Source organism: Carcharhinus amblyrhynchos, chromosome 19 (assembly GCF_965287045.1).
Source record: "Carcharhinus amblyrhynchos chromosome 19, sCarAmb.v2.hapA, whole genome shotgun sequence".
NCBI lineage: Eukaryota > Metazoa > Chordata > Chondrichthyes > Carcharhiniformes > Carcharhinidae > Carcharhinus > Carcharhinus amblyrhynchos.
In genome coordinates this window covers 1947902-1970337 of record NC_137342.1, presented here as the reverse complement: position 1 = coordinate 1970337, position 22436 = coordinate 1947902, and the positions used below count along the sequence as shown (strand labels likewise).

Below are 22436 nucleotides of genomic sequence, written 5' to 3'. Positions count from 1 at the left end.
ATGTGAATTCATGAGATTATGAGTACAGAGTTCTCCACCCCACTCCTACTCTCCTAGGCAGGTCACACTTGGACTGGAAAATGGCAGGGTAAGGGAAATCGCACAGTTAGCATCAAGGAGAACTTCCTTTGGGATTTTCCCAATCCCCACACTCAGATGTAAACTGGTTCTCACCCAATGGGGACATGAGGCAGATTAGCAATGGAAATAATCATTTCAACATGTAGGGTCAGTTTGAATGGTGCCTGTGATGTACTGATCCTTGGGCAGGAACCTGATACAAATCACTCCACAGAGACCAGGCATGATGTCCATGCTCGAGGGTGAGGGGGGGAAGAGCCCTTGAGTGGTTGCGGACAGGGCGAGGCAGTACCCTGGCTTTACAATAGATAGTTAGTTTAGTTACTAAACTTGGTCACCAATCCTTTGAGCTGTCACACTCCCTGAGAGGATGAGACTGGGGAATTAATAATGGGAAACAGGAATGGCAGAAACTTTGAACAAGTATTTTGTATCTGTCTTCACAGTGGAAGACACAAAAAGCCTTCCAAGAATAGTAAAAAATCAAGTGGCAAATGGGAGAGTGAAATATCATCGCTAGAGAAAGGGTTCAGGGAAACCTGATGGGACTAAAAGTTGCCAAACCCCCTAAACTTGATGGCTTATACCCGAGGGTGTTTAAAAAAAAGTGTGTGCAGAGAAAGTAGATCCATTGGTTGCAATTTTGCTAGATTCTGGAAAGGTCCCAGCAGATTGAAAGAACACAAATATAAATACCTCTATTCAAGAAAGGAGGGAACTCTGGACCAGTTAGCTTAAAGTCAGTCGTTGGGAAAATGTTAGAATCCATATTTTGGAAGTAGAGGCAGGAAATTTAGAAAATAGTATTACAATCAGGCAGAGTCAGTGTTATTTTGTAAAAGAAAAATTGTGCTTGACAAATTTATTAAGAGTTCTTTCAGGATGTAACAAGCAGAATGCTTAAAGCAGAGCCTGTCAATGTAGTGTATTTGGATTTCCAAAACACGTTCAAAAGGTGCCACATGTCACATTATTGCGTAAGATAAGAGCTCATAGTGTTAGGTGCAATATATTAGTGTAGATAGAGGATTGACTAACAAACAAGGAACAGAGAGTCAGGAAAAATGGGTTATATCAGGTTGGCAAACTAACCAGCACTGTACGACTGGGCCATCAACTATTTACAATCCATATATTGACTTGGATAAAAGGGCAGCACGATGGTACAGTGGTTGGCATTGCTGCCTCACAGCAACATGAATCCGGGTTCAATTCTCGGCTTGAGTCACTGTCTGTGTGGAGTCTGCATGTTCTCACTGTGTCTGCGTGGGTTTCCCTGGGTGTTTCGGTTTCCTTCCACAGTTCAAAAGACGAGCTGGTTAGGTGCATTGGCCGTGCTAAATTCTCCCTCAGTGTATCTGAACAAGCACCGGAGAGTGTTGATTAGGGCATTTTCATAGTAACTTCATTTCAGCATTAATGTAAGCCTACTTGTGACGGAATTAACTAAATAAACTATTATAAACTTTTGTATCTATTATAGCCAGATTTGCTGACGATACACAGGTAAGAAAGCAAGTTTGGAGGAGGACCAGAATTTGCAAAGGAATGTAGATAGGTTAGTTGGGCAAAAGTTTGGCAGATGGAGTTTAATGTGGCAAAATGTAACCCTATCCACTTTGATGTGAGGAATAGAAAAGTAGAATATTATTGAAATGGAGAGTGACTGCAGAATGCTGTGGTACAGAAGGATCTGAGTGTCCTTGTACATCAATCACAAAATGTTAGCATGAAGGCACAGCAAATAATTCAGAAGGAAAATTGAATATTGGCCTTTATTGCAAGGGGAAGAGTGGGGTTGTGTTCGGTGCAGACTCGATGGGCTGAAGGGCCTCTTTCTGCACTGTAGGGTTCTATGATAAGAGTAGGGAGGTCTTGTTACAACTCTACATTGATAAAACCAAACAATAGTCCTGTATACAGTTTCAGGCACCTTAAGAAGGGATATAGATTTAGATTCACTAGATTGATTCCTGGGGGTGAAGGGATTTGTTTTATGAGAGATCAAGCAGGTTGGGCCAATATTCATTGGAATTTAGAAGAATGAGAGGTGATCTTATGGAAATGTAGAAAACTGGGAAAGCTCTTGATAGGTGGATGCTGTGAGGATGTTTCGCTACATTGGGGAATCTCGAACAAGGAGGCAGAGTTTAAAAGTAAAAGGATGGGGATGAGGTTAATTTTGGGGCTCTCCATGTGGAGCAGTGGAGACTGAGTCATTGAATATATTCCAGGCTGGGTTAGAGAGATTGTTGGCCTACAGGAGACCATAAAGCACAGGAGCAGAATTAGGCCACTCGGCCCATTGAGTCTGCTCTGCCATTCAATCATGGCTGATACTTTTCTCATCATGTGGAGATGCTGGCGTTGGACTGGGGTAAACACAGTAAGAAGTCTGACAACACCAGGCTAAAGTCCAACCGATTTATTTGATAGTAAACGCACAAGCTTTCGAGGTTTCCCTCTTCGTCAGGTGAATGGAGAGTTCTGGCCTCAGACAGAGCATATAAAGCACAGACAGTTTAGAGATTACTGATTAGAATGTGAATCTTTACACCTAACCCGCTGTTCAAGTCTTAAAGTGGCTGATAATGTGAGTGGAAGGAGCACTGATCACAGTTTAAAGAGATGTGTATTGTCTCCAGACAGTACAGTAAGTGAGGTTTTGCAAACCCAGGCAAGTCACGGGGGTTACAGATAGTGCGACATGAACCCAAGATCCCTGTTGAGACCGTCCTCATGTGTGCGGAACTTGGCTATCAGTCTCTGTTCAGCGACTCTGCGCTGTCATGTGTCGTGAAGGCCGCCTTGGAGAATGCTTACCCGAAGGTCAGAGGCTGAATGCCCGTGACCACTGAAGTGTTCGCCGACAGGAAGGGAACAGTCTTGCCTGGTGACTGTCGAGCGATGTTCATTCATCCGTTGTCGTAACGTCTGCATGGTCTCCCCAATGTACCATGCTTCGGGACATCCTTTCTTGCAACGTATCAGGTAGACAATGTTGGCCGAGTTGCAAGAGTATTTACAATGTACCTGGTGGATGGTATTCTCACGTGTGATGATGGTATCCATGTCGATGATCCGGCATGTCTTGCAGAGGTTGCTGTGGCAGGGTTGTGTGGTATTGTGGTCACTGTTCTCCTGAAGGCTGGGTAGTTTGCTGCGAACAATGGTCTGTTTGAGGTTGTGTGGTTGTCTGAAGGCAAGAAGTGGGGATGTGGGGATGGCCTTGGCGAGATGTTCGTCTTCATCAATGATATGTTGAAGACTCCGGAGAAGATGTCGTAGCTTCTCCGCTCCGGGGAAGTACTGGACGACGAAGGGTACTCTGTCCACCGTGTCCCGTGTTTGTCTTCTGAGGAGATCGGTGCGGTTTTTCGCTGTGGCGCATCGGAACTGTCGATCTATGAGTCGAGCACCATATCCTGTTCTTATGAGGGCATCTTTCAGCGCCTGGAGGTGTCTGGAGGATCGTGACAACGGATGAATGAACATCGCTCGACAATCACCAGGCAAGACTGTTCCCTTCCTGTTGGCGAACACTTCAGTGGTCACGGGCATTCAGCCTCTGACCTTCGGGTAAGCATTCTCCAAGGCGGCCTTCACGACACACGACAGCGCAGAGTCGCTGAACAGAGACTGATAGCCAAGTTCCGCACACATGAGGACGGTCTCAACAGGGATCTTGGGTTCATGTCGCACTATCTGTAACCCCCCGTGACTTGCCTGGGTTTGCAAAACCTCACTTACTGTACTGTCTGGAGACAATACACATCTCTTTAAACTGTGATCAGTGCTCCTTCCACTCATATTGTCAGCCACTTCAGGTCTTGAACAGCAGGTTAGGTGTAAAGATTCGCATTCTAATCAGTAATCTGTAAACTGTCTGTGCTTTATATGCTCTGTCTGAGGCCAGAACTCTCCATTCACCTGACGAAGGGGCAAATCTCAAAAGCTTGTGCATTTACTATCAAATAAATCGGTTGGACTAAAACCTGGTGTTGTCAGACTTTTTACTATTTTTCTCATCCCCATTCTCCTGCCTTTTCCCCATAATCCCTGATCCCCTTATTAATCAAGAATCTATCTATCTCTGTCTTAAAGACACTCAATGACCCTCCATACCCTTCTGTGGCAAAGAGTTCCATAGATTCCCCACTCTCTGGCTGAAGAAATTCCTTCTTATCTCTGTTTTAAAGCATTGTCCCTGAGGTTGTGCCCTCTGGTTCGAGTTTTTCCTACTAGTGGAAACATCCTCTCCATGTCCACTCTATCCAGGCCTTGCAGTATCCTGTAAGCTTCAATAAGATTCCCCCCCTCATCCTTCTAAACTCCAACAAGTACAGACCCAGAGTCCTCAATCATTCCTCATACAACAAGCTCCTCATTCCAGGGATCATTCTTGTGAACCTCCTCTGGACCCTTTCCAAGGCCGGCACATCCTTCCTTAGATATGGGGCCCGAAACTGTTTACAATACTCCAAATGGGGTCTGACCAGAGCCTTGTACAGCCTCAGAAGTACATCCCTGCTCTTGTATTCTAGCCCTCTCGACATGAATGCTAACATTGTATTTGCCTGTCTAACTGCCAACTGAACCTGCACATTAACCTGCATAGAATCCTGAACAATGACTCCCAAGTCCCTTTGTGTTTCTGATTTCCTAATCATTTCCCCATTTAGAAAATAGTCTACGCCTCCATTCCTGCTCACACTTTTCCACATTGTATTCCATCTGCCACTTCTTTGCCCACTCTCCTAACCTGCCCAAGTCCTTCTGCAGCCCCTTTACTTCCTCAATACTACCTGTCCCTCTACATATCTTTGTATCATCTGCAAACGTAGCAACACTGCCTTCAGTTCCTTCCTCCAAATCGTTAATGTATATTGTGAAAAGTTGTGGTCCCAGCACCGACCCCTGAGGCACATCACTAGTCATCGGCTGCATTCCTGAAAAAGACCCATTTATCCCCACTCTCTGCCTTCTGCCAATCAGCCAATCCTCTATCCATGCCAGGATCTTACCCTTAACACCATGGGCACTTATTTAACAGTCCCCTCTGCAGCACCTTGTCAAAGATCTTCTGGAAATCTAAATAAACCACGTCCACTGGTTCTCCTTTATCTAACCTCCTTGTTACCACCTCAAAGAACTAACCGATTTGTCAGACATGACCTCTCCTTGACAAAGCCGTGCTGACTCAGTCCTACTTTATCAAACATTTCCAAGTCCTCTGCGATCTCGTTTTCAATAATGGACTCTAAAAAAATCTCGCCAATGACAAAGTCAGGCTAACCGGCCTATAATTTCCCGTTTGGGGGGGGTGGTTATGGGCCGAGAAAATTAAGCTATGATCAGATTGTCTATAATCTTCCAGGATAGCAGAGAAGCTGAATGGGCCAAATGGCCTACTGTTTCTCCCATTTCTCATGTCCTTCTGTAACTCGCACCTCATCTGAATTTGTCAGGATTTATGTTGAAGTGGTGTGGGGGTGATTTGCACTGGGCGATTGCGTAGTGTGTGTATATTCTCAGATTAATTCTTCATTTACACAACGGAAGCTCAACTTGATCTCATCGAGTTCCCATCGAGTTCCCATCGTGTTCCCATCGAGTTTCCATCCACTGTGAAACTTCGCAGCATCCTCTGGGTTAATGCAAAAATTCCAGAATTGTGTCCAATCAAACCTGTACCCGAGGAATTCCTGTCTGTGCTAATTGGAATAGTAACAACACAAAGATCATTACACACCCCCCCAACCAACCAGCACTAAGTTCCTCAAGAATCTGTTCTGATTGTAATCATCGAGCTGCATATTCAGTCTCGATTCTTTGACTCTTTGTGTTTATCAAGAGTAAACATTTGGTTTATCTCACACCTTTAACCTTCACGGAGCATTAGTAAACATGTCACACTAAACCTCACAGGGTGGTATTCACAGAAGATCAAACGCTGGCTCCAAGAGGGAGATTTTAATGAGCGTGTTAAAGCAGAGGCAGAGAGAGCAGAGAGGTTCAGGAACAGTCCACACAGCTTCAAGCACTGCTGGTGAAGCAATTAAAACCAGCAAGGGACGGGAGGCCAAATGGGAGTGTGCAGACACATCAGTGAGTTGTCAGGGCTGGAGGAGCTAACAGAGATTGGGATGGTTGTGGAAACTGGAGGGGGTTACAGAGATACAGAGGGTTATAGGGGCTGGAGGAAATTACAGAGATAGGAACAGTTGAAGATAGGGAGGGGACTCAGGGCTGGAGGAGGTTATGAAGATAGGGACTTGCCTGGCAATGGAGTGGTTCAAAAATATGAGTGAGAATTTGCAGATTGAGTCTGTGAGGAATGGGGAGCCTGTGACATGTCAGTGGACACGGGACTGGTGGGTGAACAGGGCTTGTCGAGGTTAATGATTAAAATGAACTATTAATTTTCTAACTTTGCTCCATTAAATCAGCCTAGCTATAAAAGCTGTGTTTCTACCCTCCTCCTGACCCTGTCCATCCCTGATTGGGCCCTGGAGCAAGGCGAGAAGCTTCAGTTCACTTGCTACACAGTAAGGAGTCTCACAACATCAGGTTAAAGTCCAACAGGTTTATTTGGTAGCAAAAACCACTAGCTTTCGGAGATCTGTTCACAAACAGGGTATATAAAGACACAAACTCAATTTACAGAATAATGATTGAAATGCGAGTCTTTACAGTTGATCAAATCTTAAAGATACAGACAATGTGAGTGGAGGGAGGGTTAAGCACAGGTTAAGGAGATGTGTATTGTCTCCAGACAGGACAGTTAGTGAGGTTTTGCAAACCCAGGCAAGTCGTGGGGGTTACAGATAGTGTGACATGAACCCAAGATCCCAGTTGAGACCGTCCTCATGTGTGTGCAGAACTTGGCTATCAGTCTCTACTCAGCGACTCTGCGCTGTCGTGTGTCATGAAGCTTATCTGAAGATGAGAGGCTGAATCCCCATGACCGTTGAAATATTCCCCAACAGGAAGGGAACAGTCTTGCCTGGTGATTGTCGAGCGATGTTCATTCATAGAACATAGAACATAGAACATTACAGCGCGGAACAGGCCCTTCGGCCCACAATGTTGCGCCGACCAGTCTTATTTTTAAAAAAAAACACTGACCCACTAATCTAAACCAATCCCTTTTCGTCCATAAACCTATCCACCAATCTCTTAAACGCCCCCAAACTAGGCGCATTTACAACTGCAGCAGGCAGGGCATTCCAGTCCCTCACCACCCTCTGGGTAAAGAACCTGCCCCTGACATCCGTCCTATAACTACCCCCACTTAATTTAAAGCCATGCCCCCTCGTGCTAGCTTTCTCCATCCGAGGAAACAGGCTATCACCATCCACCCTATCTAAACCTCTAATCATCTTATATGTTTCTATAAGATCCCCTCTTAGCCGCCTTCTTTCCAGCGAAAACAACCCCAAATCCCTCAGTCTCTCCTCATAGGACCTCCCCTGCATACCAGGCAACATCCTGGTAAACCTCCTCTGCACCCTCTCCAAAGCCTCCACATCCTTCCTGTAATGTGGGGACCAGAACTGCACACAGTACTCCAAGTGCGGCCGCACCAGAGTTGTGTACAGTTGCAACATGACGCTGCGACTCCTAAATTCAATCCCCCTACCAATAAACGCCAAGACACCGTACGCCTTCTTAACAACCTTATCTACTTGATTCCCAACTTTCAGGGATCTATGTACACATACACCTAGATCCCTCTGTTCATCCACACTATTCAAAGTCCTCCCGTTAGCCCTATACTCAACACATCTGTTATTCCTACCGAAATGGATTACCTCACACTTCTCCGCATTAAACTCCATCCGCCACCTCGCGGCCCAGCTCTGCAACCTGTCCAAGTCACCCTGCAAACTTCGACACCCTTCCTCACAATCTACCACACCTCCGACTTTGGTGTCATCAGCAAACTTACTAATCCACCCAACTATACCCTCATCCAGATCATTAATAAAGATTACAAACAGCAGTGGCCCCAAAACAGATCCCTGAGGCACACCACTTGTAACCGAACTCCATGATGAATAATTACCATCAACCACCACCCTCTGTCTCCTATCTGCTAACCAATTCCTGATCCAAGTACCTAAATTACCACCAATCCCATACATCTGCATTTTCTGCAGAAGCCTACCATGGTGAACCTTATCAAACGCCTTACTAAAACCCATATATACCACGTCTACTGCCTTACCCCCATCCACCTCTTTGGTCACCTTCTCAAAGAACTCAATAAGGTTAGTAAGGCACGACCTTCCCGCTACAAAACCATGCTGACTATCTCTAATCAATTCATTACTCTCCAAATAACTATAAATCCTATCCCTAATAATTCTTTCTAAAACCTTGCCCACTACGGAAGTAAGACTCACTGGTCTATAATTCCCAGGGAAGTCTCTGTTCCCCTTCTTAAACAATGGGACAACATTCGCTGTCCTCCAATCTTCCAGTACTATACCAGAGACCAACGACGACCTGAAGATCAGAGCCAGTGGCTCTGCAATCACCTCTCTTGCCTCCCATAGAATCCTAGGGTAAATCCCGTCTGGACCAGGGGACTTATCTATTTTTAACCCTTCTAGAATATCCAACACATCCTCTGTATCAACTGCAATACTTTCTATTTTACACCCCTTCACCCCAGTGACCTCCTCAGCTACATTCATATCGTCCTGCGTGAACACCGAAGAGAAATAATGGTTCGATGCCTCTCCAATCTCTTCCGGTTCCACACACAACTTCCGCCTACTGTCTGTAACTGGCCCTAATCTTGCCCTAACCAACCTTCTGTTCTTGACATACCTATAGAACGCCTTAGGATTCTCCTTAATCCTATCAGCCAAAGTCATCTCATGCCCTCTTCTAGCCCTTCTTAACTCCCTCTTCAACTCCTTCCTAGCCAATCTAAAGCTTTCTACTGCACTACCCGAGCCCTCAAGCCTCATCCGAACATAAGCCTCCTTCTTCTTCCTAACCAACAAGTCAACTTTTTTTGTGCACCACGGTTCCCTAGCCCTACCAATTCCTCCTTGCCTGACAGGGACATACCTATCACAGACCCGCAGTAGCTGCTCCTTGAAAAAACTCCACATTTCAGACGTTCCTAGTCCCTGTAATCTCCTAGTCCAACCAATGCTTCCTAATTCTCTCCTAATGGCCTCATAATTACCCTTCCCCCAGCTAAAACTACTGACCCGAGGTTCATGCCTATCCCTTTCCATCACTAAGGTGAACGTAACCGAATTGTGGTCACTATCACCAAAATGCACACCAACTTCCAAGTCTAGCACCTGGTCTGGCTCATTTCCCAGCACCAAGTCCAATATAGCCTCACCTCTAGTTGGCCTATCTACATATTGAGTCAAAAAACCTTCCTGCACACTTTGAACAAAAACTGACCCCTCTAACGAGCTAGAGCTATAGCAATTCCAATCAATGTTAGTAAAGTTAAAATCCCCCATAACAATTACCCTATTACTTTCACTCCTAACCAGGATCGTCTCTGCAATCCTTTCCTCAACCTCTCTAGAACTTTTTGGAGGTCTATAAAAGACTCCCAACAGGGTGACCTCTCCTCTCCTATTTCTAATTTCTGCCCATACTACCTCAACAGACAAGTCCTCATTAAACTTCCTCTCTAACACTGTGATATAGTCCTTGACCAATAATGCTACTCCACCCCCCCTTCTACCTCCTTCTCTACTCCGACTAAAACATTTAAACCCCGGGACCTGCAACATCCATTCCTGACCCTGCTCTATCCACGTCTCTGAAATGGCCACAACATCAAAGTCCCAGGTACTGGTCCACGCTGCAAGTTCATCCACTTTATTTATTCATCCGTTGTCGTAGCGTCTGCATGGTCTCCCCAATGTACCATGCTTCGGGACATCCTTTCCTGCAACGTATCAGGTAGACAATGTTGGCCGAGTTGCAAGAGTATTTACCATGTACCTGGTGGGTGGTATTCTCACGTGTGATGATGGCATCCGTGTCGATGATCCGGCATGTTTTGCAGAGGTTGCTGTGGCAGGGTTGTGTGGTATTGTGGTCACTGTTCTCCTGAAGGCTGGGTAGTTTGCTGCGAACAATGGTCTGTTTGAGGTTGTGTGGTTGTCTGAAGGCAAGAAGTGGGGGTGTGGGGATGGCCCTGGCGAGATGTTCGTCTTCATCAATGATATGTTGACGATGTCGTAGCTCCTCTGCTCCGGGGAAGTACTGGACGACGAAGGGTACTCTGTCCATCGTGTCCCTGGTTTGCCTTCTGAGGAGATCGGTGCGGTTTTTTGCTGTGGTGCATCAGAACTGTCGATCTATGAGTCGAGTGCCATATCCTGTTCTTATGAGGGCATCTTTCAGAGTCTGGAGGTTTCTGTTGTGATCCTCCTCATCTGAGCAGATCCTGTGTATACGGAGGGCTTGTCCATAGGGAATGGCTTCTTTAACATGTTTAGGGTGGAAACTGGAGAAGTGGAGCATTGTGAGATTGTCTGTGGGCTTGCGGTACAGTGAGGTGCTGAGGTGACTGTCCTTGATGGAGATGCGTGTGTCCAAGAATGAAACTGATTCTGGGGAATAGTCCATGGTGAGTCTGATGGTGGGGTGGAACTTGTTGATGCCATCATATAGTTGTTTCAGTGATTGTTCACCATGAGGCCAAAGGAAGAAAATGTCATCGATGTATCTAGTGTACAGCATCGGTTGAAGATTCTGTGCAGTGAAGAAGTCTTGTTCGAACCTGTGCATGAAGATGTTGGCATATTGAGGTGCGAATTTGTACCCATGGCTGTTCCGTGTGTCTGGATGAAGAACTGGTTGTTGAAGGTGAAGACATTGTGGTCCAGGATGAAGCGGATGAGTTGTAAAATTGCATCTGGAAACTGGCAGTTGTCAGCATTGAGTACTGAGGCAGTCGCAGCAATGCCATCGTCGTGGGGGATGTTGGTGTAGAGTGTAGAGTGGTTCAACTGCTCCATGTGTGCTGAGTTTCAGTAGGAAGTCCGTAGTGTCACGACAAAAGCTGGGGGTTCTTTGTACAATGGGTTTCAGGATGCCCTCGACGTAGCTGGAGAGGTTCTCACACAGAGTCCCATTGCCCGATATGATGGGACGGCTGGGTGTGTTTGCCTTGTGCATCTTTGGGAGGCAGTAGAGATCTCCAATGCGTGGAATGAGAGCACGGAGGGTGCTCTGAAGGTCCAGATCAAAGGTCTTGATCAGAGTGTTGAGTTGGCGAGTGTGTTCTTTGGTCGGATCTGTGGGTAATTGTCTGTAGTGTTCCTCATTATTCAGTTGTCGGTACACTTCTTTACAGTAATCCGTTCTGTTCAGTATGACGATGGCCCCTCCTTTGTCTGCTGGTTTGATGACAATGTTGTGGTTGGTTTTGGGAGTGTGGATGGTGTTGCGTTGTGCTTGGGTGATGCTCGGGGCTGTCTTGTGAGTCAGTTGGTGAATCTGGTGTTGACGCACCTCCTGATGGTTTGGACACACAAGTCCAGTCGAGGGCAGCGGCCTTCCGGAGGATTCCAATTGGACTCTCTCCTCTTAGGTTGCTGCACTGTGGATCTCTCTGGCTGTTTCCGTTCATTGGCTGTCTCATTGTGTTCGCTGTTGGCCTCTCGGGGTTTGTGGAAGATCTCCTGCAGCCTCATTCTCCTGATGAATTCCTCTGTGTCCGCTGTGAGACTGATGGGGTCTATTTCGGTTTATGGGGCAGAAATTGAGCCCTCGGCTGAGAACTTCGATTTTTGTCTGGTTGAAGTGTGTAGTCCGACAACTGGACAATGGACTTCGCTGCGGTGGTTCTGTTTTCTACTGTGGGGGAGGCTTGGTTGCAACTTGCCTGGGCTTGCAAAATCTCACTAACTGTCCTGTCTGGAGACAATACACATCTCTTTAACCTGTGCTTAACCCTCTCTCCACTCACATTGTCTGTATCTTTAAGACTTGATTACTTGTAAAGACTCACATTCCAACCATTATTTTGTAAATTGAGTTTGTGTCTTTATATTCCCTGTTTGTGAACAGAACTCCCACTCACCTGATGAAGGGGCAGCGCTCTGAAAGCTTGTGGTTTTTGCTACCAAATAAACCTGTGGACTTTAACCTGGTGTTGTGAGAGTTCTTACCCCAGTCCAACGCTGGCACCTCCACACCATGTTCACCTGCTACCTCAGGGGAAGGTTGCAGATATGGATTTCACCCACAAGAAACCTCCTCTACCCCCACCCCCCGGCTCCTGTGCACTTATACCTCATCCCAATGAACATACTGACCCCCAACCATTGTCCACTCAGGGACTGGGCATTGGAAACTCCTGGTCATTTCAACCTGGTGTCCTGTAACACATCCCATCATTGTACTGGGAGATCAGTGAGGGGGGTCCAGCCAGTATTTAACTCTTAACCAATGTTACTGAGGTGAATGATTTGTTATTGATTTTGTTGCTCGCTGGGAGAGGTCACAGTGCACAGACTGATGCTGTGTCACCATCGTTCTACACGTCATAAGAACATAAGAACATAAGAAATAGGAGCAGGAGTCGGCCATCTAGCCCTTCGAGCCTGCCCCGCCATTCAATAAGATCATGGCTGATCTGAAGTGGATCAGTTCCACTTTCCCGCTCTCTCCCCATAACCCTTCCCTTGTCTATCAGAAACCTATCTACCCGTGACTTAAATATATTTAGCGAGGCAGCCTCCACCACTTCAACGGGCAGAGAATTCCAGAGATTCACCACCCTTTGAGTGAAGAAGCTCCTCCTCAACTCTGATCTAAACTGCACACCCCCTTATCTTGAGGCTGTGCCTTCTAGTCCTGCTGTCCTTTCTGAGTGGGAAGAATCTCTCTCCCTCGACCACTGCATTCAAAAATACATCATTTCCCTGAGATGTTCTGGGGTGAGACAAGATGCTCCTTAAATGCCTTTTGCTGTTAAAGATTTGTACGTAACAACTGATGACACTAAGGTCGGTGGTGTTGTGGATGGTCTGGAAGGATGGCAAAAGTTGCAGCAGGACATAAATAGGATGCAGGATTGGGCGGAGAAGTGGCAGATGGACTTCAACGCGGATAAATGTGTAGTCGTCCATTTTGGCAGAACCAACGGGATGAACGAGTACACTACCAAGGGCAGGAGTCTTAGTAGTGTTGAAGAGCAGAAGGATCTTGGGGTCCGGGTCCACAGGACTCTTAAATCGGCCTCGCAGGTGGAAGAGGTGGTCAAGAAGGCGTATGGTGTACTGGCCTTCATTAATCGAGGGATTGAGTTTAGGAGTCGGGAGGTAATGCTGCAACTTTATAAGACCCTTGTCAGGCCTCATTTAGAGTATTGTGCGCAGTTCTGGTCGCCTCACTATAGGAAAGATGTAGAAGCTATTGAAAGGGTACAGAGGAGATTTACAAGGATGTTGCCTGGACTGGGAGGCATGCCTTATGAAGTTAGGTTGAGGGAGCTGGGACTCTTTTCCCTGGAGAGACGAAGGTTGAGAGGCGACCTGATAGAAGTTTACAAAATGTTGAGAGGAATAGATAGGGTGGACTCTCAGAGGCTATTTCCCCGGGTTGAAATGGTTGCTACAAGAGGACACAGATTTAAGGTGCAAGGAGGGAAGTTCAGAAGTGATGTTAGGGGTAAGTTTTTCACTCAGAGGGTGGTGAGTGAATGGAATCGGCTGCCGTCGGTGGTGGTGGAGGCGAACTCGCTGGGGTCTTTTAAAAGACTTCTGGATGAGTATATGGGGTTTAATGAGATTGAGGGTTATAGATAGGTCTGTAGGTTGGTAGGTGTTGATGTGATCGGCGCAACTCGTGGGCCGAAGGGCCTGTTTGTGCTGTAGTGTTCTATGTTCTATGTTCTATGTTAACTAATGAGTTTGTGCTGATGGTGGGACCCCCAGTTTATTCACACAGGTCCCTCACGTAATTCCACTCATGTTTACTCTCTCACACACTCTATGCAATGATGATGATTTTCTATTGGCGTCAGTGCAATGTAGAGGAATGTATAATCATTAAAAGGAGTGTGATGTAAAATTGTATATAGATTTCAATTGACCCGTGATAGATTACGATGCACAGTCATTGGAGACAAAGACACTAACAATCACTGCCAGATATATAATTCAAGAAGAATACTGCTTTCCTTTATCAAATATTAATGTTTCTATAAATATGAGTCATTTTAATATCTTAAGGGAGATAATATCTTTGCATGCTTTGTACATTAATGATTATGTTCTGGGGTTGCGGGGGGAGGTTACTGGGTAAAAGTGAATGTGCAGGGTAAATGATATCACTCCCTGAGAATGGGTAGACTGTCCCTTAATGCTAACGAACTGGAGCAGAGGAGCCAATTAAAAATTATCTGCCCTCTTGTAGCAATATTCTCAAAGCAGCAGAGGAACTCACACCGCCAACTCAGAGGAACACATTCAGTATTTTCATTGTTAATATTCATGGCGCTTTGAAATAAATGTCACAAAACTACTGCAACTGTACAGGGCACTGGTGAGGCCGCAGCTGGAGTACTGTGTGCAGTTTTGGTCGCCGTACTTGCGCAAGGATATTTTGGCCTTGGAGGGAGTGCAGAGGAGGTTCACTAGGGTGATACCGGAGATGAGGGGGTTGGACTATGAAGAGAGACTAAATAGACTGGGTCTGTACTCGTTGGAGTTTAGAAGGATGAGGGGGGATCTTATAGAGACGTATAAGATAATGAAGGGGATGGATAGGGTAGAGGTAGAGAGATTCTTCCCGCTTAGAAAGGACAGCAGGACTAGAGGGCACAGCCTCAAGATAAGGGGGGGGGGCAGTTTAGATCAGAGTTGAGGAGGAACTTCTTCACTCAAAGGGTGGTGAATCTCTGGAATTCTCTGCCCGTTGAAGTGGTGGAGGCTGCCTCGCTAAATATATTTAAGTCACGGGTAGATAGGTTTCTGATAGACAGGGAATTAAGGGTTATGGGGAGAGAGCGGGAAAGTGGAACTGAGCCACGACAGATCAGCCATGATCTTATTGAATGGCGGGGCAGGCTCGAAGGGCTAGATGGCCTCCTCCTGCTCCTATTTCTTATGTTCTTAACTTGAGTGTATTATCATCAGAGGCAAGGTCGAGGATAGACTGAATGTGAACTACAGCCTGAGTTCAGAAATGGTTAATGATATTGATAAGTTGGATGGTGCTTCTTGGCCCCAAATCAATCACATCAGCCTTCAGCAAGCAAGGAGAGGTGAGAAGGACCATCCACCTGATTGCCATGGGGCAACTACTGACACCTGCTCTTCCGGAGTTCCCAGTCTCAGGGCACGGTGGGGAGCAGTGCAGCCTCACAGCGCCCAGGAACCCGGGATCAATTCCCTGTCACCGTCTGTGTGGCGACTACACATTCTCCCCGTGTCTGCATGGGTTTCTTCCCACAGTCCAACGGACGTGCTGGTTAGGGCTATGCTAAATTTCCCCTCAGTGAACCCGAACAGGGTCCGGACTGTGGCAGCTAGGGGATTTTCACAGTAACTCCATTGCCTACTGGTGACACTAATAAATAAACATTAGAAAAGCTGACAGCTCGGAGTGGGATTGGGGAAGTTGTGACCGGGGCTAAGGCGAGAAAGGACACCCCCTCCCCCCCATCACCCCCTCCCCCCAACACCCCTCCCCCCAACACCCCCTCCCCCAACACCCCCTCCCCCCAACACCCCTCCCCCCAACACCCCTCCCCCCAACACCCCCTCCCCCCCACACCCCCTCCCCCCCACACCCCCTCCCCCCCACAACCCCTCCCCCCAACACCCCCTCCCCCCAACACCCCCCTCCCCCAACACCCCCTCCCCCCACCCCCTCCCCCCAACACCCCCTCCCCCCCACACCCCCTCCCCCCCACACCCCCTCCCCCCAACACCCCCTCCCCCCAACACCCCCTCCCCCCCACACCCCCTCCCCCCCACACCCCCACCCCCCAACACCCCCTCCCCCCAACACCCCCTCCCCCCACACCCCCTCCCCCCACACCCCCTCCCCCAACACCCCCTCCCCCCAACACCCCCTCCCCCAACACCCCCTCCCCCCCAACACCCCCTCCCCCCCACACCCCCTCCCCCCCAACACCCCCTCCCCCCCACACCCCCTCCCCCCACACCCCCTCCCCCCAACACCCCCCTCCCCCAACACCCCCTCCCCCCCAACACCCCCGCAGCACGTAACCCTCCTAATGCCAAGACTGAGAGTGTTCCATGGTTTCCAATCCACAGTGGCTGATCCATCGCACCCAGAAACTGGCTGACTCCGTGATCAATAAAGTTCTTACCACGTCGCAGAAGTTGAATCGGAGGATCTGTCAGCAGTACGGCAGCATCATGAGGAAAATAACAAACACAACTGACTCCACTCGCAAACTGGTACAGGTGCAGAATTATGTGGATACGCTGAGGAGCTGCGAGGTGCTTCAGCTGAAGGTGGGGTAATTTCTCTCTGACTGGGGGGTTTGAATGGTGAAGGCATTCCAGTGGGGAAGAGAGAACTGCCTGAATTTCTCTGTGATTATATTCCCTGCGGCTGATTTTTCAGCAGGTTATGGTTCCACCTGCAGAGCGAGCTGTGTACGATTCTACAACAGCGCACAGTTAATGCCGCATGTTTCAAATTTGTCACAAATGAAACAGCATTGGTAATGTGTGATTATGGAAAGATCTGCCTTTATTCCCTGATGTTTAATTCTGTACAGGGTGTGTAGCTGCTGGCTAAAAGTGTCACCGTGATGTCTCACTAATGAGAATACCTGTAAGGAGCAGTGTGTCTGCCAGGGAGTCTGTACTCAGGGTGAGAGGGGGACATGGCATTTTCTGGCAATGTTAATGTCTCTTTTTCAAATTAAACATGGGGAACACGTTTAATTATTGTCGCAAGAGTGAAGGTATGGGCACTGATGGATTGTAAAAATCCTGATCTCTGGATTAAAGCCAAATTACTGCGGATGCTGGAATCTGAAGCCAAAAGAGAAAATGCTGGAAAATCTCAGCAAAATTTGCCTGAGGAATGCAGAATGTGAAAAAGCAGAGTCTGTTTTAGAGAGTGATACAGCTGAGTAAAGCTATCTGTGCCTTATGCAGTGATTCCAAAGCACACTGATTTAAAATAACTGCAACAACCATGACTAGAGAGACAAGCTGTGCGTTTGCATTTTGTCTCCTGGATATTAGTGAGCTGGGAATCATTCTGATTATCATTTTGTGTCACTGGGATTGGCACTCCCCAGCACTGGGACATGGTGTACGGATTGTGGGCTGGAACCTAAGAGTTCTGTGTAATCTTGGATAGGACAAGCTGGACATCGCAGCTGGAAATCTTCTCTTCCTGCTGGATTATGCCTCGCTTTCCAAGAAGGACATTGCTCTGAACGGCAGCACCTTCTCGTGGCCGGAGAGGATCAGTCCGCTCATCAGAAACAGGTCAGTTTGCAAATCAGCGTGTCTCAGAGCAGAACGACATATCTGTGTAAAATCAGACTCTGTCTGCTAATGATTTGTAACCTGTCACCAGAGCTCTGAGATGCCGGCGTTAGGCTGGGTTGTGCAGGGTGAGAATTCTCACAACACCAGGTTCAAGTCCGACAGGATTATTGGGATCAGGAGCTTTCGGAGTGCAGCTCCTTCATCAGGTATTGGACTTGTTGTATAACACAGTGAGGAAGAGCAGAGCTCGCCAAGGAGATGAGAAGATTGGTGAGGTTAGGTTTTGCATTTTGGTTTCAAGTAGCAAACATTCAGGAAGTATTGAGCTTGAGTCACGAGCTAAAAGGGGGTGGCATCGTTGATAGACAGCAAACAAATCTGAGCTTCTAATTTCAATGGAACTAACAATCTGAATAAGTTTTGACACAACATCCTGAATCATACCAACATTGAGATTTCCTTGCGGGAATATATCTGGGGCTGCATCAATATGACATCCACTGAGGGTTAAAATTAAATTCTGTTGGGGTGGATTGTTAATTGTGGTGTAAACAGCCTGAACCCCCACCCTGAGCTTCTCCACCTCGCTTTCCTCCTTTTAACACCAACCTCTTCCAGCCAAATCTCACCCCTTGTGGCTCAGTGTCCAATCTGATTGGACAATCATTCCTGTGAAGCACTTCCAAAAGCTGAAAGAAGTGATTAACTCTCTGGGAAATTCCGGGATTCCCATCACTAACTCTCTGGGAAATTCCGGGATTCCCATCGCTAACTCTCTGGGAAATGCTGAGATTCCCATCACTAACTCTCTGGGAAATGCCAGGATTCCCATCACTAACTCTCTGGGAAATGCCGGGATTCCCATCACTAACTCTCTGGGAAATGCCGGGATTCCCATCACTAACTCTCTGGGAAATGCTGAGATTCCCATCGCTAACTCTCTGGGAAATGCTGGGATTCCCATCACTAACTCTCTGGGAAATGCAGGATTCCCATCACTAACTCTCTGGGAAATGCCAGGATTCCCATCGCTAACTCTCTGGGAAATGCCAGGATTCCCATCGCTAACTCTCTGGGAAATGCTGAGATTCCCATCACTAACTCTCTGGGAAATGCTGGGATTCCCATCACTAACTCTCTGGGAAATGCCGAGATTCCACATCATTCCCAACGCTAACTCTCTGGGAAATGCTGGGATTCCACATCATTCCCAACACTAACTCTCTGGGAAATGCTGGGATTCCACATCATTCCCAACACTAACTCTCTGGGAAATGCTGGGATTCCACATCATTCCCAATGCTAAGACCAAACAACCCTTGTTTTTCCCCCTTTTTCAGTGAGGTGCGCTTACAGAGGGAACATGATGTGGCCGTTTCCAAACTGCTTCACTGGCAGGACGATTTCACGAGGCGTATCGCAGAAACTGCAGCCCTGCTGAAGAAATTCCAAAAGGAGGATCGCATGTCGGAGGCACAGCAATACGTCCACAAGCTGGAGGACATCAGTACGAGACTCAGGGAGTTTACAGAGGAGGTGAATTTACTCTTTAGGAAATATCAACAACTTTATTCAGAAATAAGGGGTGTGTGTGAAAGGAGCTCAGACTGTGTGCAGTTTACTAGGTTTCTGCATAATCTCTGTTCTCAAATATGCTGCTTTCCATTTACTGAGAGTTGTTAAGGACAGTTTAAGGGAGTGCAGAGGAGGTTCACTAGTCTGATACCGGAGATGAGGGGGTTGGACTATGAAGAGAGACTAAATAGACTGGGTCTGTACTTGCCGGAGTTTAGAAGGATGAGGGGGGATCTTATAGAGACGTATAAGATAATGAAGGGGATGGATAGGGTAGAGGTAGAGAGATTCTTCCCGCTCAGAAAGGACAGCAGGACTAGGGGGCACAGCCTCAAAATAAGGGGGGCGCAGTTTAGATCAGAGTTGAGGAGGAACTTCTTCACTCAAAGGGTGGTGAATCTCTGGAATTCTCTGCCCGTTGAAGTGGTGGAGGCTACCTCGCTGAATATATTTAAGACGCGGGTAGATAGGTTTCTGATAGACAAGGGAATTAAGGAGAAAATGGGAAAGTGGAACTGATCCACTTCAGATCAGCCATGATCTTATTGAATGGCGGGGCAGGCTCGAAGGCTAGATGGCCGACTCCTGCTCCTATTTCTTATGTTCTTATGTTCTGTTCCCAGAGTTGTATTGAATAGAAATCTAACTCTCGGTTACTGACTGATATCAGGAAGATTAGCAGCAGCTGAACTTTCTGAATGTTAGAATTCAGGAACCAGCGTCAGACTGGGGACAAAGTAACTCCTGTAAATAAACACAGCGAATCCTGCTGACAACAGAGCCAAAACCTTCACTGATGAATGACAAATGCCATTAGTTAAATATCTGTTCAGAGTCGGTGTCCAGGAGGGAAATCCATTTTAGCCCAGTCACCCTGAGTTTGTGAAAATATTGCATTTTCTACCCTGGCCAAACCTTCTGTCAGGGAGGCTGAGAGTGGGCGGGTGTGGGTGGCAGTGGGGTGGGAGTGGGGTGGGTGGAGGGTGAGTGGGGGTGACAGAGGGTGGGGGTGGAGTGATAGTGGGTGGGTGGAGGGTGGGGGTGGGGCGTCAGTGGGTGGGGGTGGAGTGACAGAGGGTGTGGGTGGGGCGGCAGTGGGTGGGGTGGGGGTGGCAGTGGATGGGGGTGGAGTGACAGTGGGCTGGGGTAGGGCGGCAGTGGGTGGGTGGGGGTGACAGGGTGGGGGGTGGAGTGACAATGGGTGGGGGTGGGGTGGCAGTGGGTGTGGGTGGCACAGCAGTGGGGTGGGGTTGGCAGTGGGTGTGGGTGGTGTGGCGGGGTGGGGGTGGGGTGGGGGTGGGGTGGTGGGGTGGGGGTGGGGGTGGGGTGGCGGGGTGGGGTTGGGCGGGGGTGGGGGTGGGGGTGGGGTGGGGGTGGGGTGGCAGGGTGGGGGTGGGTGGGGGTGAGGTGGTGGGGTGGGGGTGGGTGGGGGTGAGGTGGTGGGGTGGGGGTGGGCGGGGGTGGGGGTGGGGTGGTGGGGTGGGTGGGGTGGGGGTGAGGTGGCAGGGTGGGGGTGGGTGGGGTGGGGTGGGGGTGGGGGTGGGTGGGGGTGGGGTGGGGGTGGGGTGGGGGTGGTGGGGTGGGTGGGGGTGGGGGTGAGGTGGCGGGGTGGGGGTGGGGGTGGGTGGGGGTGGGGGTGGGGTGTCAGTGAGTCAGTTCCGGTTGTGGGGTTGTGACTGTTGCTCTTATTGCTGATCAGAAAGCCCTGATTAACCGTGAGGAGGTTCTGCTGGAGACGGGACACATCAGCCCTTACCATCAAATCCAGAACATTATTAACACAAAGGAACCCTTTGAGAAACTCTGGAAAACAGCAGTTCAGTTTAACCTGCACTATGACAGGTGGATGAATGGACCCTTACTACACATTAATGCTGAAGAGGTGGATCAGGAGGTTAGAAATAAATACAATCTCTCGTTTAAACAGAAATTCTGCTGTGCAGCAACTATGGCTGGTTAATCTTTATAAATGTGCGGATCGGAACCTTTGCAGAGTATTTGAAAAACGATGCCTGCCTTAAACTTCCCCAGGCTGAAAGCAGGAATCACCTGAGATTAAGTTAAAGATTAAGATGACAGATCCTTTAAATTGCATCGCCTTTAAAATTAAACTTGTTAGAAGCATCAAAAAAAACATGCAAATGAATTGTTTGTTCATGACTACTTAAAATAAATCTTTTCTACTTGTGAAATGTTCCTTTCAGGTGCAGAGTTTATGGAGGGTCAGCTATAAACTAACTAAGGTTTTCAACCACCCAGATTTGCACAGACCTCTGAAAGTTGCGACTACCATCAAAACTAAACTGGAGAAATTCAAAATCAGTATGCCACTGATCAATGCTCTCTGCACTCCGGGGATTAAACCACGGCACTGGAATGCCATGAGCCAAAAGGTATGGTCACCAATACCCGGGCCCAAACTTCTTCACCAAAACTCTGCCAAAGAATTTTTCACCCGCGTATGGTGTACTGACCTTCATTAATCGAGGGATTGAGTTTAGGAGTCGGGAGGTAATGCTGCAACTTTATAAGACCCTTGTCAGACCCCACTTGGAGTACTGTGCGCAGTTCTGGTCGCCTCACTACAGGAAGGATGTGGAAGCTATTGAGAGGGTGCAGAGGAGATTTACAAGGATGTTGCCTGGATTGGGAGGCATGCCTTATGAGGATAGGTTGAGGGAGCTGGGACTCTTCTCCCTGGAGAGACGAAGGTTGAGAGGGGACCTGATAGAGGCTTATAAAATGTTGAGAGGTACAGATAGGGTGGATTCTCGGAGGCTATTTCCCAGGGCTGAAATGGTCGCTACGAGAGGACACAGGTTTAAGGTGCTGGGGAGCAGGTACAGAGGAGATGTCAGGGGTAAGTTTTTCACTCAGAGGGTGGTGAGTGAGTGGAATCGGCTGCCGTCAGTAGTGGTAGAAGCGAACTCACTGGGGTCTTTTAAAAGACTTCTGGATGAGTATATGGGATTTAATGGGATTGGGAGTTATAGATAGTTCTATGGCCTGGTAGGTATAGAAGTGATCGGCGCAACTTGTGGGCCGAAGGGCCTGTTTGTGCTGTAGTGTTCCATGTTCTATGTTCATTTGCTGCTCCTCTATAACTGGGGGCAAGCGGTTGAGTAGACCCTGTGGCCCTGCTTGTGACAATGCGTGGGAGTTTAAGACAGGCCCACTCTTTGCATCAAATGTTAATCCATTTCAGAATGGCCACCACTCGTGCCGGAGACTCACTTTAACTCCGTGCTGAGGAATTTTCCCATCCGGCCTGCCACAGGGAACCCTGAGAGGCGG

At 47.9% G+C, this 22436-nt stretch overlaps 1 protein-coding gene across 1 annotated transcript in view; it reads left to right on the top strand.

The window, feature by feature from the left end:
- The window catches only part of LOC145355578 (dynein axonemal heavy chain 3-like), a 507454-nt gene that overhangs the window by 164365 nt on the left and 320653 nt on the right, over positions 1 to 22436 (top strand). Inside the window, 5 exon segments of the mRNA XM_080207828.1 lie at positions 16368 to 16571; positions 17434 to 17564; positions 18908 to 19103; positions 20842 to 21036; positions 21347 to 21535. Coding sequence (XP_080063954.1) covers positions 16368 to 16571; positions 17434 to 17564; positions 18908 to 19103; positions 20842 to 21036; positions 21347 to 21535 — 915 coding nt within the window.